The sequence below is a fragment of the Nyctibius grandis genome, chromosome 2 (genome assembly GCF_013368605.1).
Source record: "Nyctibius grandis isolate bNycGra1 chromosome 2, bNycGra1.pri, whole genome shotgun sequence".
Classification (NCBI taxonomy): domain Eukaryota; kingdom Metazoa; phylum Chordata; class Aves; order Nyctibiiformes; family Nyctibiidae; genus Nyctibius; species Nyctibius grandis.
Window position 1 is genome coordinate 63,379,561 of NC_090659.1, and position 20,919 is coordinate 63,400,479.

Sequence of the window (20,919 nt, forward strand, 5' to 3'; positions counted from 1 at the left end):
TGGCCAAGCAGTGCACAGCTCATCTGCCTGAAAGCCGCTACTGCTTACTCGGACAGACCGATCCCCTACCCCAAGCCTGCTCTAGCAAAGCTTTAGGAACTCTCCAGTGACCTGCGTGTTGCACCCTACCCAAGGGGAATCCTCCTTTGGCCAGACTTGGGCCTTTCAGCTGACATATGCTTATTCTGACTCTTTTACAATGCAAAGTAACGAAGCACACAAAATGTAGTTTTTATATATAGGGGTGTGTGTGTTTATGTATCTCAATATCAATTACAAACCCTTCTCCCTTTCTCAGCTGACGGCAGACACCACAATTCTCTTTTCCCTACATGACACATCACAATCCTATATAATAAGGTTCTTGCAACAATATACTTGCCTGTAAACATACAAACAGCATGACAGATAACTTCAAAGGCCAATGCCAATAGGGAAGCATTTGCTATGTAACTACCAAACCAAGGACCAACCTCAAACTATGTGTTTTTTTGGTTTGTGTTTTTTTGTGGTGTTTTTTTTTTTTTTTTTTTTGCCTTCACCCAGTACTATTGTAGGCTAAACTACAAAAGACAGCATACAGTAACTCCACAACTCGCAAGAACAATTCCAAAGTCTAAATACAGGCAAGAACTCAGGAAAGACGCTATTCTTTTTTTTCTTCTTTTCACGACCACATTACTATCAAATGCTTCTGAGACATTAAATAAAAATTGAAATTTTCATTGCCCCTACATTTTCTTTCATAGATCTTTGAGATAATTTTCTGTAACATGAGATAGAAAAGCATTTATTTGTGCCTACTCACACCTCTAATTGGACTCAAGCAAAACCCTTAAGTTCTGCAATCACAGCAATGCCACTGAAGCCAGAAGTAACACCACTGCAATAACAGTATTTCTTTTAATCTTCAACTCTAACAGAACAGTTAACTTCACCACACTAACTTAATGAAATACATGCTATGGAAAAAATCCACTGAAAAAATAAATTTCAGAAAAAAAAAAAAAATCAAACTTCCAAACAACTTTTCAACAACTTTTATCATCTCCGAATAGGTTTGCGCTCATCAAATACACTTTCCTGAAATGTACAAGTTGTGCCGAGGCAGTTCAGTGGTCTACCCCCTCCTCCAAGAGTTCTAGAGCCCAGCACACAAAGGCCTTCCAAGAACAGCAGGCTACCTACGCTCTTCCCATGGGAAAGAAATACTTTTATTCTAGTATTGATGACCAGTTTTTAATTTTGAATTACATAATCTGAACCCCAAAGTAATTAATTTATTCTTTTAGTATAACCTACCTTGGCCCTCTGGATGACCAAGTATATTGATTTGCCGGCAGTTTTTCTCTTAAAGAGTATTCAGCAACCATCATGTCAGGTGATACATAGGCACCAACACCTGTAAAAAAACATTCAAACATTTTAGAGGTACAACTAATTTTTATTATAAGCAAAAATAAAATATTTCTGGGTTTTAAATTCATTATGAGAAGAATTTTTGCTTGACACTTAAAAATGGAAACACGCATTTTCCATCTCATTAAACCCTGATATATTTACAAAGCAAGTGTAAAGTAGCATGCTATGCAGTTACAATGCTGATGGTGATACTGTATAGTGTTAAAATATTATGTAAACTTTAAAGTTTCTTTATTATTCAACTGGAATAGAATGTACTCACCTTCTACATTTATTTCACAACAGATCGCTTTTACATGTCTCCACTCTCTCCCGCACCCCTTTGGCTATGTTTACACTGTTACAAACTACACCAACCATATCTCAAAGCAATCTGTGTGAACTGTCATGTTCACGTGGCTCACAGCTACACCACCTGGAGCAGATGGCCACATCCACACAGCTCAAACACAGTGATAAGATAGTCATTACTTTCCTGTATATCAGTTCGAAGTGCCCAGAGCATGTAAATTACTACATCGAAGCCTGCTACAGTTGTATTTTTAGAACACAATGTCAAGGATGCACACTGCATCCATGCTGTGCACCTATTCTAAAGTGTACATTCCATTTTCTTCATGGCACAAGCACTATCAGGATGGCAGAATACTACCATACCACACTGACAAACAAATTTGGCAAGGTCCATGTCCATACTGTCTGTGTGAACTAAGACAACCTGTCAACTGTATTTTGCTTTACCCTCAAAAAAAACCAAAGAAAAGCCCTACCTGGTTCACTCCAGATGGAGGACAAGGAGCAAGCTACTTTGCATCCAGAGTGAATGATCACCCAGTCTCTAGAGTGATACAATAAGCTGAACTGACAAAGCAGATGCACTGTAAGAGCAAAGTCAATGCAGACCTGAAAAGAGTTTGTTACTTCCACTCCCAACCCCCAGTCTCAGTAGTGGAGTAATTGCAGATTAACTTTTAGAAAGCAATCAGCGTTAATTATACGAGGTGTCCTGAAATAGTGTCTCTCCAACTTTCAAGTCTACACACTAGTCTCCTTGCACAAGAATTCTGAGATTTAACAAGCATCTTGCGTAATGCAGTACTGCGGCAGAGGATTTATATAAAAATTAAGACTAGGGAAGGTACTCCGGAACACCAGACATTTTGCTAAGTCTTATACATCAATCTTTCACTGAAATATCAAAAACATACACTAGTCCATCAGAAAAGCCAATTCTTATGCCACTAATAGACTTTCACAGAAGTGGCACTGCACCTGAAAGAATTCTTCCCCTAGAAGGACTTGTCTAGGTCACATCATGGTATTATTTTATATCCAAATTAAAAAGCTTTGTTTCACTACAAATAGAAATCACAGTATCTGATGAAGACAGATAATCTAAAACTGTGGTTCTGACAATTCAGAATGCATTACAAGACTTTCCAGAAGATTAATTAGAATTCAACTTGCTTATATTTTTCAGAAGTTGCACTTGACAGCAGCTAATGGTCTGAGTGAAGTGGTGTGCTCGTATGGTTACGATCAAAAAAAAAAAAATCTTAGAATCTTCTAATAGGTCAGACCATAAAGATTTCTTTTGCAAATTTTATACAAATCCACATCAAATCAAGACCATCTGCCTCTTTCATAAGTAACGTCTTGAATTGTAATAAGATAACGATCTAAATTTTTATACCTAAGCATACAGCAAGTGCCTCCTTCAGAATTAATCCTGTAGCCCATCCAGTCATTGATATTTTTTTTAGATTTAGTTCAGCAATCAACCGGTGATCTCAAATATGTAACACAAGTACAAAGCTTGAAAAGACAGAAGCTGAATACTGTCAAAATTTTTTTTTCAAAACAAATTATTTACCTATTACACTAGATGTAGTTCCACCAGGACATCCTACTGTAGAAAGGCAAGGGCCATTATTTCCTGCACTTGAAACATAGATTACGTTGTGTTTCCACACTGCTTCATTAATTACTTCACAAATTCTCCTGATTGTAAGAGGAAAAAAAATAAGTAATTTAATCAACAGTATTGTTTTCTTCCCACAGGGCAAAACTCTCACCTCTAGTAGAATCTCTGTGACCAGTCACAGAACAAGGAATATTATGCAGCCTGCTTCCCACACCTAGCAGAGGCGGTTCCCATGCAGAAGCTGACCACAAAAAATATCTTCTGGTTTTAAAAAGGAGTAACAGTTATGTAGCAATATTAGGTCTTCAAAAAACACCCCACAGATTATGTGGCATTCCAGCCACAAAAGTTCTTTATTATTCTAAAATATTCTTTGTATTGTAAACCATTAGCAGTTTCAACAGGCTTACTTCACTTTCAAAGACAGTTAAAAACGTCAACTGCAACAGTTTAATGTATATGAATCACTTGGGCCTGGACAATTCATTCTGACAGCTCACTTATACAAAGCTAAATAAATGTAATTCCACTTCTGTAATACTAAAATACTTTATATTAACCACAGTAGTACTCACCCAGAATTTGGCCAATGTGTTGCCTCTCCATAGCTATAGTTGACAAGATCACATTTGTATTTTATTGCTTCTATCATCTGATAAAAGTAAAAATAAAAGCCAAAATACATACTAGTCATAGAATAAGTCACTTAAGGAATGGCAAAAAACATCTGCTTAAACTGATCTGCTACAGATCTAAGAAAAAGCAATAAGTTTCTTTTGACTCTACAAAAGAAAATAATCTAATTTACTTCAGTTATTTAAGAGCTATTTTCCCAATGAACAACAGAACAAAAAAACCCACCCCCTGAACAGCCTTATTCTTGTCATGTTCCAAGCTATTAATTGAGACATTATCCTAAGAGAAAACTGCAGACATCATTAGTATTGTCCCAAATGCCTGTCCTCAATAACATAAAATTATCCTTTCCTGTGCAGTTTGGTTAAATTCCAAAAAGTCACAAAAACATTATTGAACATCTCCATGTTACTTTAGCAAGATATTCTATGGGCCACAAGTACAATTTTCTATTTTCAGTTCCTTTTCTTGTGTAAAATTTTTCCCCATTAACTCACTACATGGGAAAGGCCTTGGGACATCACTGAAAAGGAATGATGTTCTTCCTCAATCGTAAGAAACAGAGTTAAAAGATTCAGTCACATGGGTAGATACTAGTCTATTTTAGATTTAAGTATTCTATAGTTATCTAAGTAACTATAAAAAAATACACTCACAACACAGAACAAGGAACTTCAAATAAGCATACAAGTAACTTAGCCCATGTGTCAAGCTAGCCAGACACACTGCAACTCTATCAGTCTGAAAAACCCGTAAGTGCTCTATGCAACAGAAGCCTTGTTTTACATTAAAACATTAGTCTTAAGATATGTTTTAAAATATATTCTGGTTAGTTTTGTGCGTTTTTTTGGTTGGGTTATTTTTTTTTGTTTTGGATTTTTTTAGGGGGGAGGGTGTGTTTAGTTGTTTGGGGTTTTTTGTTGGAAATATTCTAGAACCATAAAAACAGCCTACAAGCAAGTAGAGCACAAAGTGTTCTACAGTATTCAACTAAGTGACACTGCTGAGATTGTTTATTCAGTGAAATACCCACAGCTCTTATTAGACCGGTGCCAGTTTCCATTGTACTTAGTCTTGTATCGCCAATCTTGATTGCAAGAATCTGAGCTCCAGGAGCCACACCATTTCGTTCTGGTTCTTCTGGAAAGTATCCAGCTGCAATACTAGCCACGTGTGTTCCATGTGCTCCTGAGCAAATGAAAAGTCATATCACTGTATGTTTAGTGAACTTCATTTATACCAATTTAATATACTACAGCTCAATTAACTTTCACTTATTTAGCTGTAAGTATATAAATCCAGTTGGGGGACGGTCACAAGTGGTGTTTCCCCAGGGATCAGTATTGGGGACAGTTCTCTTTAATAACTTTATCAATGATCTCAACTAGGGGATCGAGTGCACCCTCAGTAAGTTTGCAGACGACACCAAGTTGGGCGTGAGTGTTGATCCGCTGGAGGGTAGGAAAGTTCTGCAGAGGGATTTGGACAGGCTGGATTGATGGGCAGAGGCCAATTATATGCGGTTCAACGAGGCCAAGCGTGGGGTCCTACACTTGGGGCACAACAACCCCTCTGCACCGCTACAGGCTTGGGGAAGAGCGGCTGGAAAGCCGCCTGGTGGAAAAGGACCTGGGGGTGTTGATCAATGGCCGGCTGAATATGAGCCAGCAGTGTGCCCAGGTGGCCAAGGCAGCCAACAGCATCCTGGCTTGTATCAAAAACATCGTGGCCAGCAGGACTAGGTAAGCAATTGTCCCCCTATACTCACCCCTGGTGAGGCCACACCTCAAATACTGTGTTCAGTTTTGGGCCCCTCACTACAAGAAAGACATTGAGGTGCTAGAGCATGTCCAAAGAAGGGCAGCAAAGCTGGTGAAGGGTCTAGAGCACAAGTCTTATGAGGAGGGGCTGAGGCAACTGGGTAGTTTAGTCTTGTGAAAAGGAGGCTGAGGGGAGACCTTATGGCTCTCTACAGCTACCTGAAAGGAGGTTGCAATGAGGTGGATGTTAGTCTCTTCTCCCAGGTAAGAAGTGGTAAGACGAGAGCAAATGGCCTCAAGTTGTGCCAGGGGAGGTTTAGATTGGGTATCAGGAAAAATTTCTTCACTGGAAGGGTTATCAAGCATTGGAACAGGCTGCCCAGTGAAGTGGTGGAGTCACCATCTCTGCTGGTAGTTACAAGACATGTAGATGTGGTGCTTTGGGACACAGTTTAGTAGTGGACTAGACAGGGGTAGATTAACGGTTGGACTTGATGACCTTAAGGGTCTTCTCCAACCTAAACGATTCTGCGATTCCATAAAGTGAGCCCAGGGTTCAAATAAATTTAATAAATGCCATATTGTACTAAGAAAAAAAAAAGCCAGGAAACAGCAGCAATCTGCAAAATGAAAGTTTTCTGAGGAGAGAAAGAAGGCAGCAGGTGGAAAGGAAGCATTAATTACACTAACAAAAGTTATTTAAAAGGCTCAACACTTCTTACTCAAAGTTATGAAAATTATACCTGAGATGACTCAGTGTGGATTAAGAAAAAAAAAAGATAAATAAAACTGCACAGAAGTATAAAACGGAATCTCTCAAAAAAATTACCATCGATTTGGAAACCAGAACTGGTTCTGTAGTTCTACTGAGATGGGATAGTTTCATAAGAAATTAAAAGCATTTTTCAAATCAAATACATCCATACCACCTTAACCACTCAGAATCCTTCCAAAACATGATTACATAAAGAATACACAAATATGTGTTCAGAGTACTGGGAGCTACAGCTACAGTGACACCTGCTACCACAAAAAAAAGTCTGGACAAACGAAAATGAAGATTAATACCCCTTTTGCCCATGGATGTCTTATTTAAGATTCTCCATTACACAAGTACAAAGGACAGCAACTAAAAATCAATCATAAACCTGTATTTAAGAAACAAAACAAAAAAGGTACTTTGAAAGAAGGTTCTATTTTAGGCTTTAAGATGCAGGAATACCTTAAAGAATATCTAAGTATACACATTTGATGTATACATGCATATGAACACTAAGCTGACAATATTTCAGACAAAAATGCAAGCAAGTTTGGTAATAAGCTGTCATTACAGGTTTAGTTCAGGAAATGTATGAGTACAAGTTGGGGACAGACCTGTTGGAGAGCAGCGTAGGGGAAAGGGACCTGGGGTCCTAGTGGACAGCAGGATGACCATGAGCCAGCAATGTGCCCTTGTGGCCAAGAAGGCCAATGGCATCCTGGGGTGTATTAGAAGGGGTGTGGTTAGCAGGTCAAGAGAGGTTCTCCTCCCCCCTCTACTCTGCCCTGGTGAGGCCGCATCTGGAATATTGCGTCCAGTTCTGGGCCCCTCAGTTCAAGAAGGACAGGGAACTGCTAGAGAGAGTCCAGCGCAGAGCCACGAAGATGATTAAGGGGGTGGAACATATCCCTTATGAGGAGAGGCTGAGGGAGCTGGGTCTCTTTAGCTTGGAGAAGAGGAGACTGAGGGGTGACCTCATTAATGTTTATAAATATGTAAAGGGCAAGTGTCAAGAGGATGGAGCCAGGCTCTTCTCAGTGACATCCCTTGACAGGACAAGGGGCAACGGGTACAAGCTGGAACTCAGAAGGTTCCACATAAATATGAGGAAAAACTTCTTTACAGTGAGGGTAACCGAACACTGGAACAGGCTGCCCAGAGAGGTTGTGGAGTCTCCTTCTCTGGAGACATTCAAAACCCGCCAGGACGCATTCCTGTGTGATATGATCTAGGTAATCCTGCTCTGGCAGGGGGATTGGACTAGATGATCTTTTGAGGTCCCTTCCAATCCCTAACATTCTGTGATTCTGTGAAATGTGAATATTGATCTTGATTGCAATAGTAATGAATGCTGTACTAAGACAGCTGCCTTGGGCCATCCCAAGTACCACAATCAGGACCTAACTGCTGCTTCTCATGATACCTACTCAGCAGCAACATTTTCTTAAGATTACTTTAATTTACCTCCACTTGTCACAATGGAAAGAAGGTTTCCATCATCATATATATTAACGGAATAATTCAACATCTCAGATGTTCCAAAAGATCCGTATTCCTGAGCCTCTTTGTAGGTTCTCAGCACCGTACAGCTAGTTAGGTCACCACTCTCACTTGTATCTATGCAGGCTCTGTTGACAAAAACAAAAAAGGCAATTTTCCAGCTGCTGTAAACTTTTGGTTATCTCCCCACCCCCAGCAAAGAGGATCACAAAGACTTCAAGAAGTCTGGTTCTGTGTTTATGGTATCTTACTTCTTTAAGTCAATATTTTTAAATCTGGTTGTTTATACCTAGATTCAGAAACTACAAAAATCTCGAAATAAACTGACTTTCAAATGTTACTAAATTCAAATAAATCTGTCTTTGAAAAGCAAGGATAAGGAAATTCAGACAATTTCTTCAAGGAAGAAATTCTACTAAAGCTAGCTGTTCAGTGCTGGTACACAAACATTTGAAGTCTTACCCACTATTTTGTACGATGCACATTATCAGTCAAAAAAAGTGCCATATTACATCCTGAAGTCTGTGCAAACATCTGTTTTGTGGGTTTTTTTCCTATCACCAATGGATTCTCAAATCAATTTTACTCTACTTCAGAGGAAAATCCCACAAGCTTACACTTTGTATCATGCTCTTTAATAAGACTTCATTCTATGCCATCTTCATTCCGGATCAGAACTTTGTCATAAAACTCAAGTGACATAGCAGGAGTATTTTAAAGCAAATAATATTTAAGAACTCTGTAAACAGGGTAGAGTTTAAAAGTTAACAGAGTCTCCAATGCAAGCTGTTGTTTTATACATAGAACAAGACATTTTAGACAAGTTTAGGCATTTACCTCCAGGTCTCACCATCATTCCATACTACACAATCATATACTGGGCCAGGATCACTATATTTTTTCTCAAAAGAATTCAACAGTTCCACTTGATTTTGAAGTTCTTCCTTTATTAGCTTATTTACCTAATAAGGCAACAAAAATAGAGTATTTCTAAAATTATTACAAGATAGGTATTCCTATATTCCTTTCTGATGCTATATTTGTTCCATTACTTCATCAAGAATGTAAGACTATCGTAGGAGTCACAAACATCTAGAAGTTCAATGGTCTTCAAACAGTGTACTATTTATTTTTGGTCTATTATGTATAACTATTTCCAATTTCTGCCTTTTTTTTTTTTTTTTTTTAATACAGGCTGTTAAATGATACAGAAATGACCGGAGGCATTTCTGGTACTTCACTGAAACAGTACCCAGTTTAGAAAAGAAAGGATATGTTTAGAAGATTTCAACTTTAAGCACAACAAGGATGACAACCTCAAAAAAGAGCATATTAAATTAAAAATAAAACTTACTAAAAATATGACAAAGTATTTCAAGTAATACCCTTTTCATATTTGACAACAAGTTTAGAAAGTTAACAACATTAAGCAAATCAAACAACCATCCATATATAGACTTTTTAAATTAATCAAAAGATACACTGATAAGTTATCCGCCAAAATAATCACAAGTATCTTTCCTTCACTCATCCAATAAAATATTTTAATCTCTCAACCGGCAACAAATTGTTGCAAACAAGTTTAGAAATTTATTTAGACTTATACAAACCTGGGAGGGAGAGCTATGAGCAGCATCAAATTCTTCTTGTTTCCTACAAGCCTCTGCTAGAGCCAGTCTGTGAACAGGATCCCAGAGCTTTTCCTTGCGCTCTTTCTGTAAAGTAAAACCAGGTTCCTCAATACATTGACAAATACATATGTCAAAGTATGAAGACTATAAAAATCATTTGAAAATTCTGATTTGAGATACAATGGCTAAAAAAGGTCAATACAACACTATAAATAAGCATCAGTTGTTACACAGAAAAAAGAAATGGGTATCAGTAATTTCTAGACTTTTTGCCTCGATAGACCACTGTGAGAAGGACCACCGTGCCACCTCCTGTTGTTCTAAAAAGTCACAGAAGAAACGGATCATGTCAAAATTAAACAAAAATCAGCAAGAGAATAGCTCTCATGCTCTGGCTAGCAGCCTGCATGTGTTAGCAAATCACATACAGTAGTTTCCTAGAAAAACTTAAGAATCAGAACACTGAAATATGACTATACACCAGAAACAAAAATGTAATTCCTTACCTGAATCCTCTCCTTAAGAGCTTTAGGATAGATATCATAGCCATTTTTTATGCCAATGTGGTATTTGCCTGAAGGATTTACCCAGTTCGCTGGTATCTACAGAAAAGTATATTCAGAAATAGGTTAACTAATAGCATAAAAAAAAAAATCAACACTGTGTAAGACAGTTTAGCAGAACAGACTTGCAAATATCACCAATTTATTCCCTGTCTCCAAGACAGTAACTACTGCACTAAGTTTCAACAATATGACATGGCAATTTCAATCCAGTTCCAAAGGAATCGGCAATCAATTCACGTGACACTACCATTGAACATCTTTAGAAGTATCAGTTGCCCTGATACTCTACTTTTAAAACATACAGCCCCAGCAGTGACTTTTTTGGGTAGAAGTCTGGGGAAATAATAGCGCTATAAATGAAAAGAAGCACACTAGCATGAAGGGGAATTATGGTTAGAGGTCACGACAAACATCTGAACGTCTAATTTCACATCTTGCTGTAGTTTAAACTCTCAGTATATCAGATCTACTATTCCTAGTAACAACAGCAAAAGACAGCAACAGATTCACCCTTACACTCATATTCTGTGCAAAATTCAGAAGAAAGCTGACAGCATGGAGAGATCCAAAGATTTGACGCTCCTTTTATCACCCCATCAATCTAACCAGCCAATCAAGAACACGACAGTAACATCTGCAGCTCTATGTAGCAGAGACCTCTATTAGATCTCATCCCTTTCTGAAAACCCTACACCATTTCTGTTCTATTCATAGTGAGAATGCAGTGAGCCTACAAGTAAGTCCTCACAGATTTGTCAGTCTCTAGAACTATTTACCACGAGCTTAACATGATTCCTCTTGCAGTTTGTACAAATGTGGAAAACACTAGCACTTCTAAAGTCAGAACAGTGTCTGACATTTTTAAAGTATGTTAGTATGTTTTCTTCAGCCAACTTCCAAAACTGTATCAGACACTGATGTGAACAAAGAGTAAGTAAATTATTCTCAAGCCCCCAACAAAACTCTGCACACACCCCCATTAAGCTATAGAGAATATTCAATACAAAGACATATGAAAAGTAAAAGAAATGTCATATAAACAAGCAATCCGTATGAAGATGAGCAAATACAGTATTAGTTTTGGATAAGATCTGGTTAAAAGGAAGTAAGTTCTGCAGAAACCAAAAGAGGTGCTAAATTTGTTGTTAAACAAGACAGAAAGAAAGACAAAGACGCCCAGTGGTGCCTCTGCACCACCAAATACCTTTAAAGTTCTTCCGGAAAGACCGTTAATTTCCCCATCTTTAGGCTCTACAATAGTACATGTAGTTACATCACCACTGCCTGTTGTATCGATTATATCAATTATCTTGGGTTTCCCATCAGTTGTAATCTGAAAATATGAGCACAGAAAAATTGAAAATGTAGTTGATTACCCTTTAGCATACAAACCAGGAAATTTTTCATTTTTGTTAATAAAAATATCAACTAACTTTCTTAAGCACCCAACCTTTGACTGAAGGACATAAAACCAGCTTGAAATTAGTTAAATTTTCAGTTAACTTAGAGCAACATGTCCATCTTTCTGGTTTATACAAATTCGCTAACTCATTTCTAAAAAGGATTTAGAAAGAAACAAGTAAAAACATTGTCTCAATAAAGCACAGGAGTCTCAATTTAAAACCAAGCCTAGATTTGCTAAACCATTTGCAAAAACCACTATTTGTGTACAAATGATTTGCTGCATTGCTTCCATCCCACCATTCTGGCCAAATGTTACAGTAATGAGTGCACAACTCTAACAAAATGAAACGTGCTGAAGTACATGCACTCACAAAATTGAGTCTCTTAACTGAGCTTAAACCTAAAAGAAACACAAGTTACCATCATCTTATTTTTTCCTGTTTCAAGGATTCTGCTTCATGTTTTAATCAATCTGAAGAGTTAGGAGCTATGGCTGTGTACACCTAACTCTGTAGAAGGAGTATTTTTACCAGGGTAAGGAGAAAGAGAGCTGACTAGCTAAGAAGAGTTTATGAGCATAAATTTAAAGCCTCCCCAAATTAAATGAAAGCTAGCCCCGATGGACTTTACAGTAGTTGCAGGCAACTAAAAAAGGTCAAAAAAAGAAACCACTAACCTACCTAAAGTTTCCGTCACCTAGAGGAACTTTAGGTGGAGGAAATTACTAAGAGTATGATTAAGATTTTTTTTATCATTTAGCAAAAATATTCGATGCTATCTTTTTATAAGAACATGCTTCTTCATCTAGTAGGTATTGTATGAGTTTATTCAGCAAATAAACTACACTCCATATATAGTAGTATTTGCTTGAAGGGCAATATGAATTCAGAGGGCTGGAGCACTTCTACGAGGAAAGGCTGAGAGAGTTGGGGCTGTTCAGCCTGGAGAAGAGGAGGCTCTGGGGAGACCTTCTAGCTGCCTTTCAGTACTTAAAGGGGGCTTGTAAGACAAATAGGGACAGGCTTTTTAATAGGGTGTGTAGCGACAGGACAAGGCATAATGGTTTTAAACTGAAAGAGGGTAGATTCAGACTAGGTATAAGGAAGACACTTTTTATGAGGGTGGTGAAACACTGGAACAGGTTTCCCAGAGAGGTGGTAGATGCCCCATCCCTGGAAATATTTGAGGTCAGGTTGGACAGGGCTCTGAGCAACCTGATCTAGTTGAAAATGTCCCTGCTCACTGCAGGGGGGCTGGAACTAGATGACCTTTAAAGGTCCCTTCCAACCCAAACCATTCTATGATTCTATGAATTGGCCATATGCACCTATTTCTACAGTTCTACATTAAAGATTGTTTTAAAAAAAAGAAAAAAGAAATCAACGATCTTCCCAACATCTCCTATACACAAACTACACTGAAAGCAAAATAAGCTTCAGAAAAGCAGCAACATTTGCTTTTTTCTACCACTTAAATATTTGGTATTGTTGCCTTTCTTCTCTATCAATAACTTTGATGCTAGACATGACATATATGGCAGGTAGTTTTGCACAAATCACAGTCTGGAATTGTGAATTCAGGTGCTGGAGGTTAACAACATGATCAAGCTGTTTCATAGAAGTCACTCTGTTGCTACCAAAAAGACAACAAGAGTCAAGCTTTTATCACACCTCAGCAAATAAGGATAAATACGTCCAAGGTCTCAAGTTCTCATGATTAAAAAAAAAACCCAACAAAACAACCAAACAAAAAAAACATCAAAAATACCACCCCAAAACAAACAACCCCCCCCCCAAAAAAACCCAACAACAAAAAAAAAAACCAAACAGAAAATCAGCAAGCAATCTCTACCCCAAACAAAAACAGGTTTAAACAACTGAAAAAAAAAAAAGAACCAAACCCAAAAATCCCAAACCCATAGCAATCATAAAAAGGACATTCATTTCCACTCCCCAAAAGGTAACAAATACTGCTTTTGAAGAGGCTTGCTAAAGAAGAACTTCCATTACAGAAATCAACAGTGTTATTCTGTTCACAGAAATTCATGCTCAGTTAAGAAAACTGTTAAAGCACGTTAACTTGGTAAAACATCTACTGAACAACAGTTACACAGTAGTGAAAATTTACTTGGGAAACAGAGTGTGTAGGCACTCACACCATAAATTTTCTAGTGTTTGTAATTAATGCCTTCAAATGCCAGTCTCCACTCACAGAAAAGTCAAGAGCTGCTCCAATAATAAAGCAACTGCAAGCCAAACCTGAGATTATCAGAATCAGACATTTTTCAATATGCCTCTAATCAAAGTGGATTATTCAGCGATCAAAGCACAAGAAAACAAGAATGAATATGTAATCCTAGGTGACTTGTTTGAAGTAGAGAAGTTATACTGCAACAGGTGGCCAGAACACAGATTTACGCCGTAGCAAGCCTGGGTAGTTTTAAAAGTTGTTTCCTAGCCAGGAAGATGATGTGCAACTCCTACACTACACAGCTCTTTGCCTCCGAGCTGAATAGCAGGTCCACACACGTACGTGAGTTTGTACAACTAGGATCAACAAATCGGAGTCTTTCAGTCTGACACAAGAAACTCAGAGTTTCAGGTGCAAAGGTCCAAGGTTCAATGACTAACAGCAGTGATCCAGACAGCTTCATGGCCATTTAGAGCAAGTAACTGATACGGCTTCTTCTGCTGACATGAACTGTTCCTTGGCATACTGCCCACCAGTGAAACTCAGCATTCAACTGGGTTTTCCTTTTCAAGTCCTGTAATTCCAAGCAAAAAATAATAATAACAAAAAAAATTTTCAAATTAACTTGATCAATTCCCTTCTGTGAACAGAAAAATTCTGATGTAATAAATTTATTCCAGACAGAAGGTACGTTTTAGTACCTTTCGCATTAAAATTCAAAAAACGAAGAACTTTCATTCAATTAAAAATATTTTTAGTATATTTATAACAAAATCCCCAATCCTACCTTTAATATCATGGTTTGCCTACAGCCACTTGAAAAAAAATAGTCTACTAGTTTACAACTGAAAATGATTTTGTTGTTTATACACTGTAGTTTGAAAAAACATACTTTCATGTTAACTGTGACTTTGTAAATAAAATAAATTAGTAAGTTGACCACATTAAAAATAATCTATCTGCATAATCCTGGCAGCTGATCAGTATAATAGAAGCAGAGGAGCACCAGTATCTGTGACAACCCCAAACTAAAAGGCAAAGCCAGATGCATTTGAGCATGTTTTTGCCAGACCATACAATGTTACTGATTCCAACCTACAGCTATTGCAGCAACAGGAGATGAACAAGTTCTTCAGCACTTTGGTCACAGGACAGCTGATCATCATCGCAAATAATTTTCAAGCCTTTTTTTTTGTTTAAAACTCAGTGCTGAAAAGCAAGTCAAATCAAACTAGCTGCTACTGCTAAAAGGCCGTCTCATAAAAGTACAAGCTAATTTTAGTAAATAATAATTCCAAAAGGCACTTCACAAAATAAGCAAAATTGCAAGAAGCAGATGAACTCATATCTTGAAACATGACAAGAAGCAACAACAACAGTGAAAGGACAGGGTGGGGTTGAACAAAAAAGACCATACGTACACAACCACAATGCTTCATTAAACCTTATCTGCCCACCTAAACTTCATCAGTTGCTGCGCCTTAATGAGGAATTACAAGCCCTGACTGACTCAGCAGATAACAATAAGAAATAGATTCTACCAAGAGGGCTGAGAGGGGAAAGAACTAGCATGAAAGAAGCAGACAAACTGAACTTTACAGTTGGCATCAACAGGTGGAGTGCAAAGCAACAGAAAACGAGGTGAAAAGAGTTCCCTAGAGTGCACTGGCTACAAAAAATTCAGAAAGAAAAGGAAAGTAAGTACAAGTTAAATTAACATTTTGTGTGGCAAAGCAAGCCAACCAGTAGAAAAATTAAATTGATATAAGAAGGTTGTTAAGCCCAGTAACTGTTCTCTCTATAGCAGCAAGTGTCCAGGGAAGAATATAAACATAATGGTACTTCCCTGTTATACTCTGTCCCCAAATCTTTTTATCCCTCAGCAACTGATCAAATGCCATACATTCACTGTATCAGTGTTTACAAATCAAAGCATAATATCAACAAGCAAAGGAACCCTACCCAAGAATGAGACATTAGGGAGCAGCAAAACACAAACTGGTTTGTTTTGACTAAAACCCCCACTGTATTCAAAACAGGGCAGCTCATTTCGGCCTGTAATCATTATTGACATTAACTTGAACTCAAAGTTGTAATTCCTATTAACCTTGCTACATATAACACCTTCCCTACCCTCTAAGCAACTGACTCAGTTCTCATAGTTCTAAATCCATGCCAGGCCAAGAACTGACAATAAGACTAACAGTAAGAAAAAGCAGCAGCAGAGAAGACAGAAGCATTAAAACCAAAAAAAATTGTCCCAAGGTTAGAAACTACTTGTCGCAGTATGGCTACGCTGTCTCATTGTCTGTGCCCAGGACACTGGCTTATTCTGTGGAGGCAGAATGTACTGCCCAATACTCCAGTGAGGACATCCTCTTGCTGAAAAAACACTTACAAAGCTATTCTACAGACTGTGTGCTGCCTACGTCTCCTTTATAATTCCCTGTACAGTAAGCCTTCCCTCTTGCTGTAGTTTAGCAAGCAGCCTAAGTCAGGTGTGTTAAGTGGGCAGTGTGGAAAGAGCACACAGCTTCTTTATATGTTTCTCTAACATCCCTGCAAACTCACTCTCAACCATTGCAAGATGAATTCTACCACACCCCCCCCCACCCAAAGTTCTCTACTACCGGAAATTTTATCCTCCACATAAAGAAAACAGGTTGAAGAAAATTGGTATGACCAACACTGAGATCGTGAGGGTTCATAAGTATCCCTTATGAACCTTGGGTTACCCATCTCAGAACAAAGCTTCCCTCCGCTGCCCATAAACTCATGCTTTTTTTTTTGGTTGACCATTCCTCATTTAGAACCTCTAGAGATTCAGGTTGTTTGCTTTCATATGTGAAATTTTGGAACTATGCATATCCTATTTATATTCACATCTTCCTAATTGTCTTTTCCTAGTTTCTGGTCTGCCCATGGTATTATCTTGTTTGCTTTTTGGCTAGCTTTCTTTAAGCTTCCCAATTACCATTCCACTTACCCACAACTTTTTGCCAAAAGCACCAGTTTCATTCCAGCTTAAATCAATCGAAGTTACAGCTGTCCAGTCCCTCCTTACACCCTACCTGTCCTTTTCACTCATCCTTTCACTCACCTGAACGCCACAAGGAGTCATTTCAGAACACTGAACTAAAGATCTGCCAGGGTTAGGTCCCTGAACTAGGTCACTTAGGAGTAAAATCTCTGCCTGTGCCAAAGAAAGGGCAGAAACGAACAAAGGCCCTGCTTAGTTTTTTTAAAAAAAAAAAAAAAGGATGCAGTATCCAAGCGAGTTGCATACAATTATCTCTGAATCATTTCTCAAGGCTTCCTTTGCCACATCTCAGAGAACACATGTTGACAAGAAATTGGAAGGAGTAGTGGCATAAAAGGCCGCATACAAACTTACATCATAAAGAAACGTTAAGAGACAAGAATTAAAAGAAATAAGGAAGTGCTGAGAAATGCCAAAATTAAAGTCACATACACAGAAATTTACAGAACTGAGATCGAATCATAATGGCAATCACGGTGCGAGCTGAGCTACAAAGCTAGCAGATCCAAAAAAAGCTGGCAGAACCAAATTTGACACAGATTGTTATTGCAACAGAACGCACCAAGAATACACTGAGAAAGACAGGCATGCAAATTCTGCCAGAAATACGCTTTTTATGTAAAGGATCTAAGCGGCTGTCTGCAGCCTCTAGCTACCCACCGTTGAAGAAGTGCTAAGGTTTAACAGAAACACAAAGCGTTCTTTTATAGTGTAAGAATACAGCCAAAGAGATTTAAATACCACAAAACACCTGTAAATGGCTTAAAAGGAGGATCCTTGCACAAACACCCCAAGTGACCGGTGCGGAGCCCCCGTCGGCAGGACTCCTCCGCCCTCCCGTACCGGAGGCCACGCTCCCGCGAACGCACGCGGAGCGAGGACGGTAAGCGAGCACACACGCACGGACCAGTCCCCAGCACAGCCCTTCGGGGGCCTCCCCTGCTCTCGCCCACGCCTCGGGCCGCCCGGTGGCCATGGCCGTTCCCGGACGAACGCCCCGGCCCCACAGTCGTCCCCATCGCCCCGGGAGCGCGGCCGCCGCCCGCCACAACGCCACGGGGGCAGTCCGGCAGGGCCCCGGTACTCCCCCCGCCGCCGCCCCGCGAGGCCCGCCCGCCGCCGTGACTCAGGGCCGACGCCGCCGGGGGTGGCTCCTCCTCACCGCCCGTTACCTGCATGCCCGGCGCCCCCGGGTCCACGCCGGTGTCCAGCACAGCCAGCAGCACCCCCCGCCCATCGAAGTCGGGGAAGCGGGCGAGGAAGGCGGCGGCACCGGTCTCCTTCTTGGGCAGGAGACCGTGGAACGGGAACGGCTCCTCCGCGGCGGCCGCCATGGCGGGAAGGGCGGGGGGAACACGGCGCCGCGCGAGACCAGAGCGCGGCCGGCGGCGGCAGCGGGGTGAGGGGTGAGGGCGGGCGAGGCCGAGGGCCGGCGCACGCGCCGTGCCACCCCACCAATCCGCGGGGAGGCGCGCCCGACCAATAGGGCCGCGCGGTGGGCTGGCGCTCGCGCCGCGGCTGGCGGGGCCCGCGGTGGAGGCAGCCAATCAGAGGAGTGACGTGCTCCACGCGCCGGAGCACGGGGCGGGCTGGCGAGCCCGAGGGGCGGCCGCGGCAGCAGGGCGGGGCGGGGCGCAGGCGGCTACGTACGGCAGCGGCACCGCCTGCGAGGGGCGGGAGTCGCCTCAGGGAGTCACCGGCCCGGGTCACCGTAGGGGCCCGCGTCCCTGCGGGCGGGGCGGTTGCGGTCCCGCTGCGGGGCCGCTGTCTCGGCCGCGGCCTGCGGCGGTGGTGGGTGGCCTCGTTCCCTCCCTCCCTCTGTCAGGCACCGCTAAGGGGACGTGCCAGGGCTGCAGCGCGGGGGTGCGCGAAATCCTGCGAATCGGAAACAGAACCGGTGCGCAAACATTGGCTTCTGGCTTTTTTTTTTTTTCTTTTTTTTACTTGTTTTTTTGCTGACTCATTGTCCGGGATAAAAACACGTTACGTGGTTGCAGGGCCTTCTTGAGCGCGGTATCTCCGTTACTGTGGGTTGGCCCGACTTTCGTAATGTGTCGCATGGCAGGCTGATGCCTGTGCAGCTGTATAGCAAAGAGAAAAACACTATAAAGATTACCTGAGGGCTGTGGCGAGCTCCAAATAAAATTTTCGGTGAAGTAGTTAAGGGAAAATCTCAGCTTTGAAGAGAAGTGTTAAAGTTAGTTTCTATAGCCTTCATGGTCACATGTAAACTTGGAAAGAAAGCTTGAACTGTCAAGTATCTGAAACCAAATATACGGAGAACTTATTTTTAGAAGGTGTCTTGTTTATAGTGTCTTGACGCATGGCTTTTTAGCCATTTTAACCAGCGATAAAGGTGCAAACGAGTTAGTTACTTAGGTATCACTTTACTTTCTTCAGGCAAGTTTCCGTTCAGAGAGTTACATTGGGGGAAAAAGGTGAAATCTGGATACATCAACATACTCACTGTAAAGCAATGGGGATTTTGGCTTTTGAGAATTTATCTGTTTGTATAATTTTTTTATTTCATGGGCCTGCTGAGGTTATTACTGAATGCTTGTCACACATGAATCTTCATTGAACTAAATATGGCATTTTTTCTTTCTTAGCAGAAACATGGGGGGTTTTGTTAGCAAATAGCGCATTTTCCACATTTTGGGGGCTACCATCAGCAATGTCTTCCAGCTTATCAGTGGCTTTAGAGATCTACAGAATTTTTATACAAGTGAAGTACCAAAATAAACCTGAAGAGCACTGCCTTAAAAATACATATAAAAAAAAAAGTCAAAGCTGTGCCATATGTGCTTACTGTGTGACTCAATATGCTTCCCTCTGGCTTTCAATCATCAGTCAAAATTTTACATTTTGATGTCTAGATACCATGTGCTTGACTTTCTTGGAATACTGCTGGTGTCTGACAGCCATATTCAGGTTTTTTACAATTACATAAACCCTTGACTGATCTTACTTTAGGGGAGAGAATTATTCTGACAAGGTGGTTATTCACTTGTTCAATATCTAATCCACAAAGTAAAAATTAGAGTTTACTTTTCCTTCTGTGTATCATTGCTAATGCACCTCAATGGGAGATGCTTGTATTTCTGGCAGCACACTCAGATCAACAGAATTCTAATATAGCCTGTTCCTAGTATATTTTGAGACATTAAACTACATCAAATTCTCAAAATGTTTCGTATGTCATTCAATAAACAAGCTGTATGTTACAATTTGGAAACATACCTATTACTAACCCTGAAAATTTCTGCTCTGTTCTGTTGCCTTGGTCTCAGAGTTACACCACAAACAACTCATCTAATTAGCAGGTACATTAATTGTACAGATGTGTGTAGCTCAGTGATGTGCACTGCAAGTAGCAGGGCAGGTTCTGCAGGAAAAATGGGGATTTGAGGAAGGTGTGCCATACATCTTTTAACAGACTTTAAAGCAATTACTGTGAGAGAAGAAAGAAAACCTGATTTCATTTACAGTCTTTAAAACATAACTGTGTTTTATTAATTGTATGAGTACCACCTCTGTGTTAGGACACAGGGTTAAGGTTAAGGTTGTGCATCTTACTGAGCCTTTGCAGATCTGAACATACTGAGATCTTTGGAATGTTACATTTAATTCTGAGCTTCTCAGGTTTCTGATGTTTAGTTTGCTTATAGAGCTTGTTACAATAATTTGCAATATGTTTATTTTATAATGGTAATATGTACACTCAACATTGATTCCCCTTACTGTATCTAGGTTTCTGAATTGTAATAAGTAGAGCTTTATTTTGCTCTGAGTAATACTGTTCCTGTTGCACAAAAGTAAAGGCAAAAGTAGAGCTGCCATGTTGAAAAATCAGAAGAAGAGTTTGTCATAAAGCTTCTTGAGACAATATGGTTTGGTCATTACAGTAATGATTTAGCCTCTCTCTAAGTTTGTACAGCAGTTCATCTGGGTTTGCTGTGTTAAATAGATTCATATCTCCATATTAGGAACTATTTCAGCTGTTTGTGTCCAAATCAGGGGACTGAGCCAAAGTGAAAGGGTAAGTGACTGCTGCCATATCCCAGGACTCTGATTTTCCAAGATGCA

The 20,919-nt window shown here is 40.1% G+C and overlaps 1 protein-coding gene across 2 annotated transcripts in view; it reads right to left on the reverse strand.

The window, feature by feature from the left end:
- The window catches only part of TPP2 (tripeptidyl peptidase 2), a 58,814-nt gene extending 40,563 nt beyond the window's left edge, over positions 1 to 18,251 (reverse strand). The window contains exons 1-10 of one of the 2 annotated variants that reach the window (XM_068419801.1): positions 18,006 to 18,251; positions 11,404 to 11,532; positions 10,140 to 10,235; positions 9,613 to 9,717; positions 8,840 to 8,964; positions 7,967 to 8,130; positions 5,016 to 5,170; positions 3,922 to 3,998; positions 3,296 to 3,423; positions 1,303 to 1,402 (exon numbers count right to left, since the gene is read on the reverse strand). In XM_068419801.1, the coding sequence (XP_068275902.1) occupies positions 1,303 to 1,402; positions 3,296 to 3,423; positions 3,922 to 3,998; positions 5,016 to 5,170; positions 7,967 to 8,130; positions 8,840 to 8,964; positions 9,613 to 9,717; positions 10,140 to 10,235; positions 11,404 to 11,532; positions 18,006 to 18,167 (1,241 nt within the window). In that variant the 5' untranslated portion in view covers positions 18,168 to 18,251. The remainder of the gene's footprint in view (positions 1 to 1,302; positions 1,403 to 3,295; positions 3,424 to 3,921; positions 3,999 to 5,015; positions 5,171 to 7,966; positions 8,131 to 8,839; positions 8,965 to 9,612; positions 9,718 to 10,139; positions 10,236 to 11,403; positions 11,533 to 18,005) is intronic. The other variant, XM_068419808.1, reaches the window with a different exon arrangement.
- Positions 18,252 to 20,919: the final 2,668 nt, after the last annotated feature.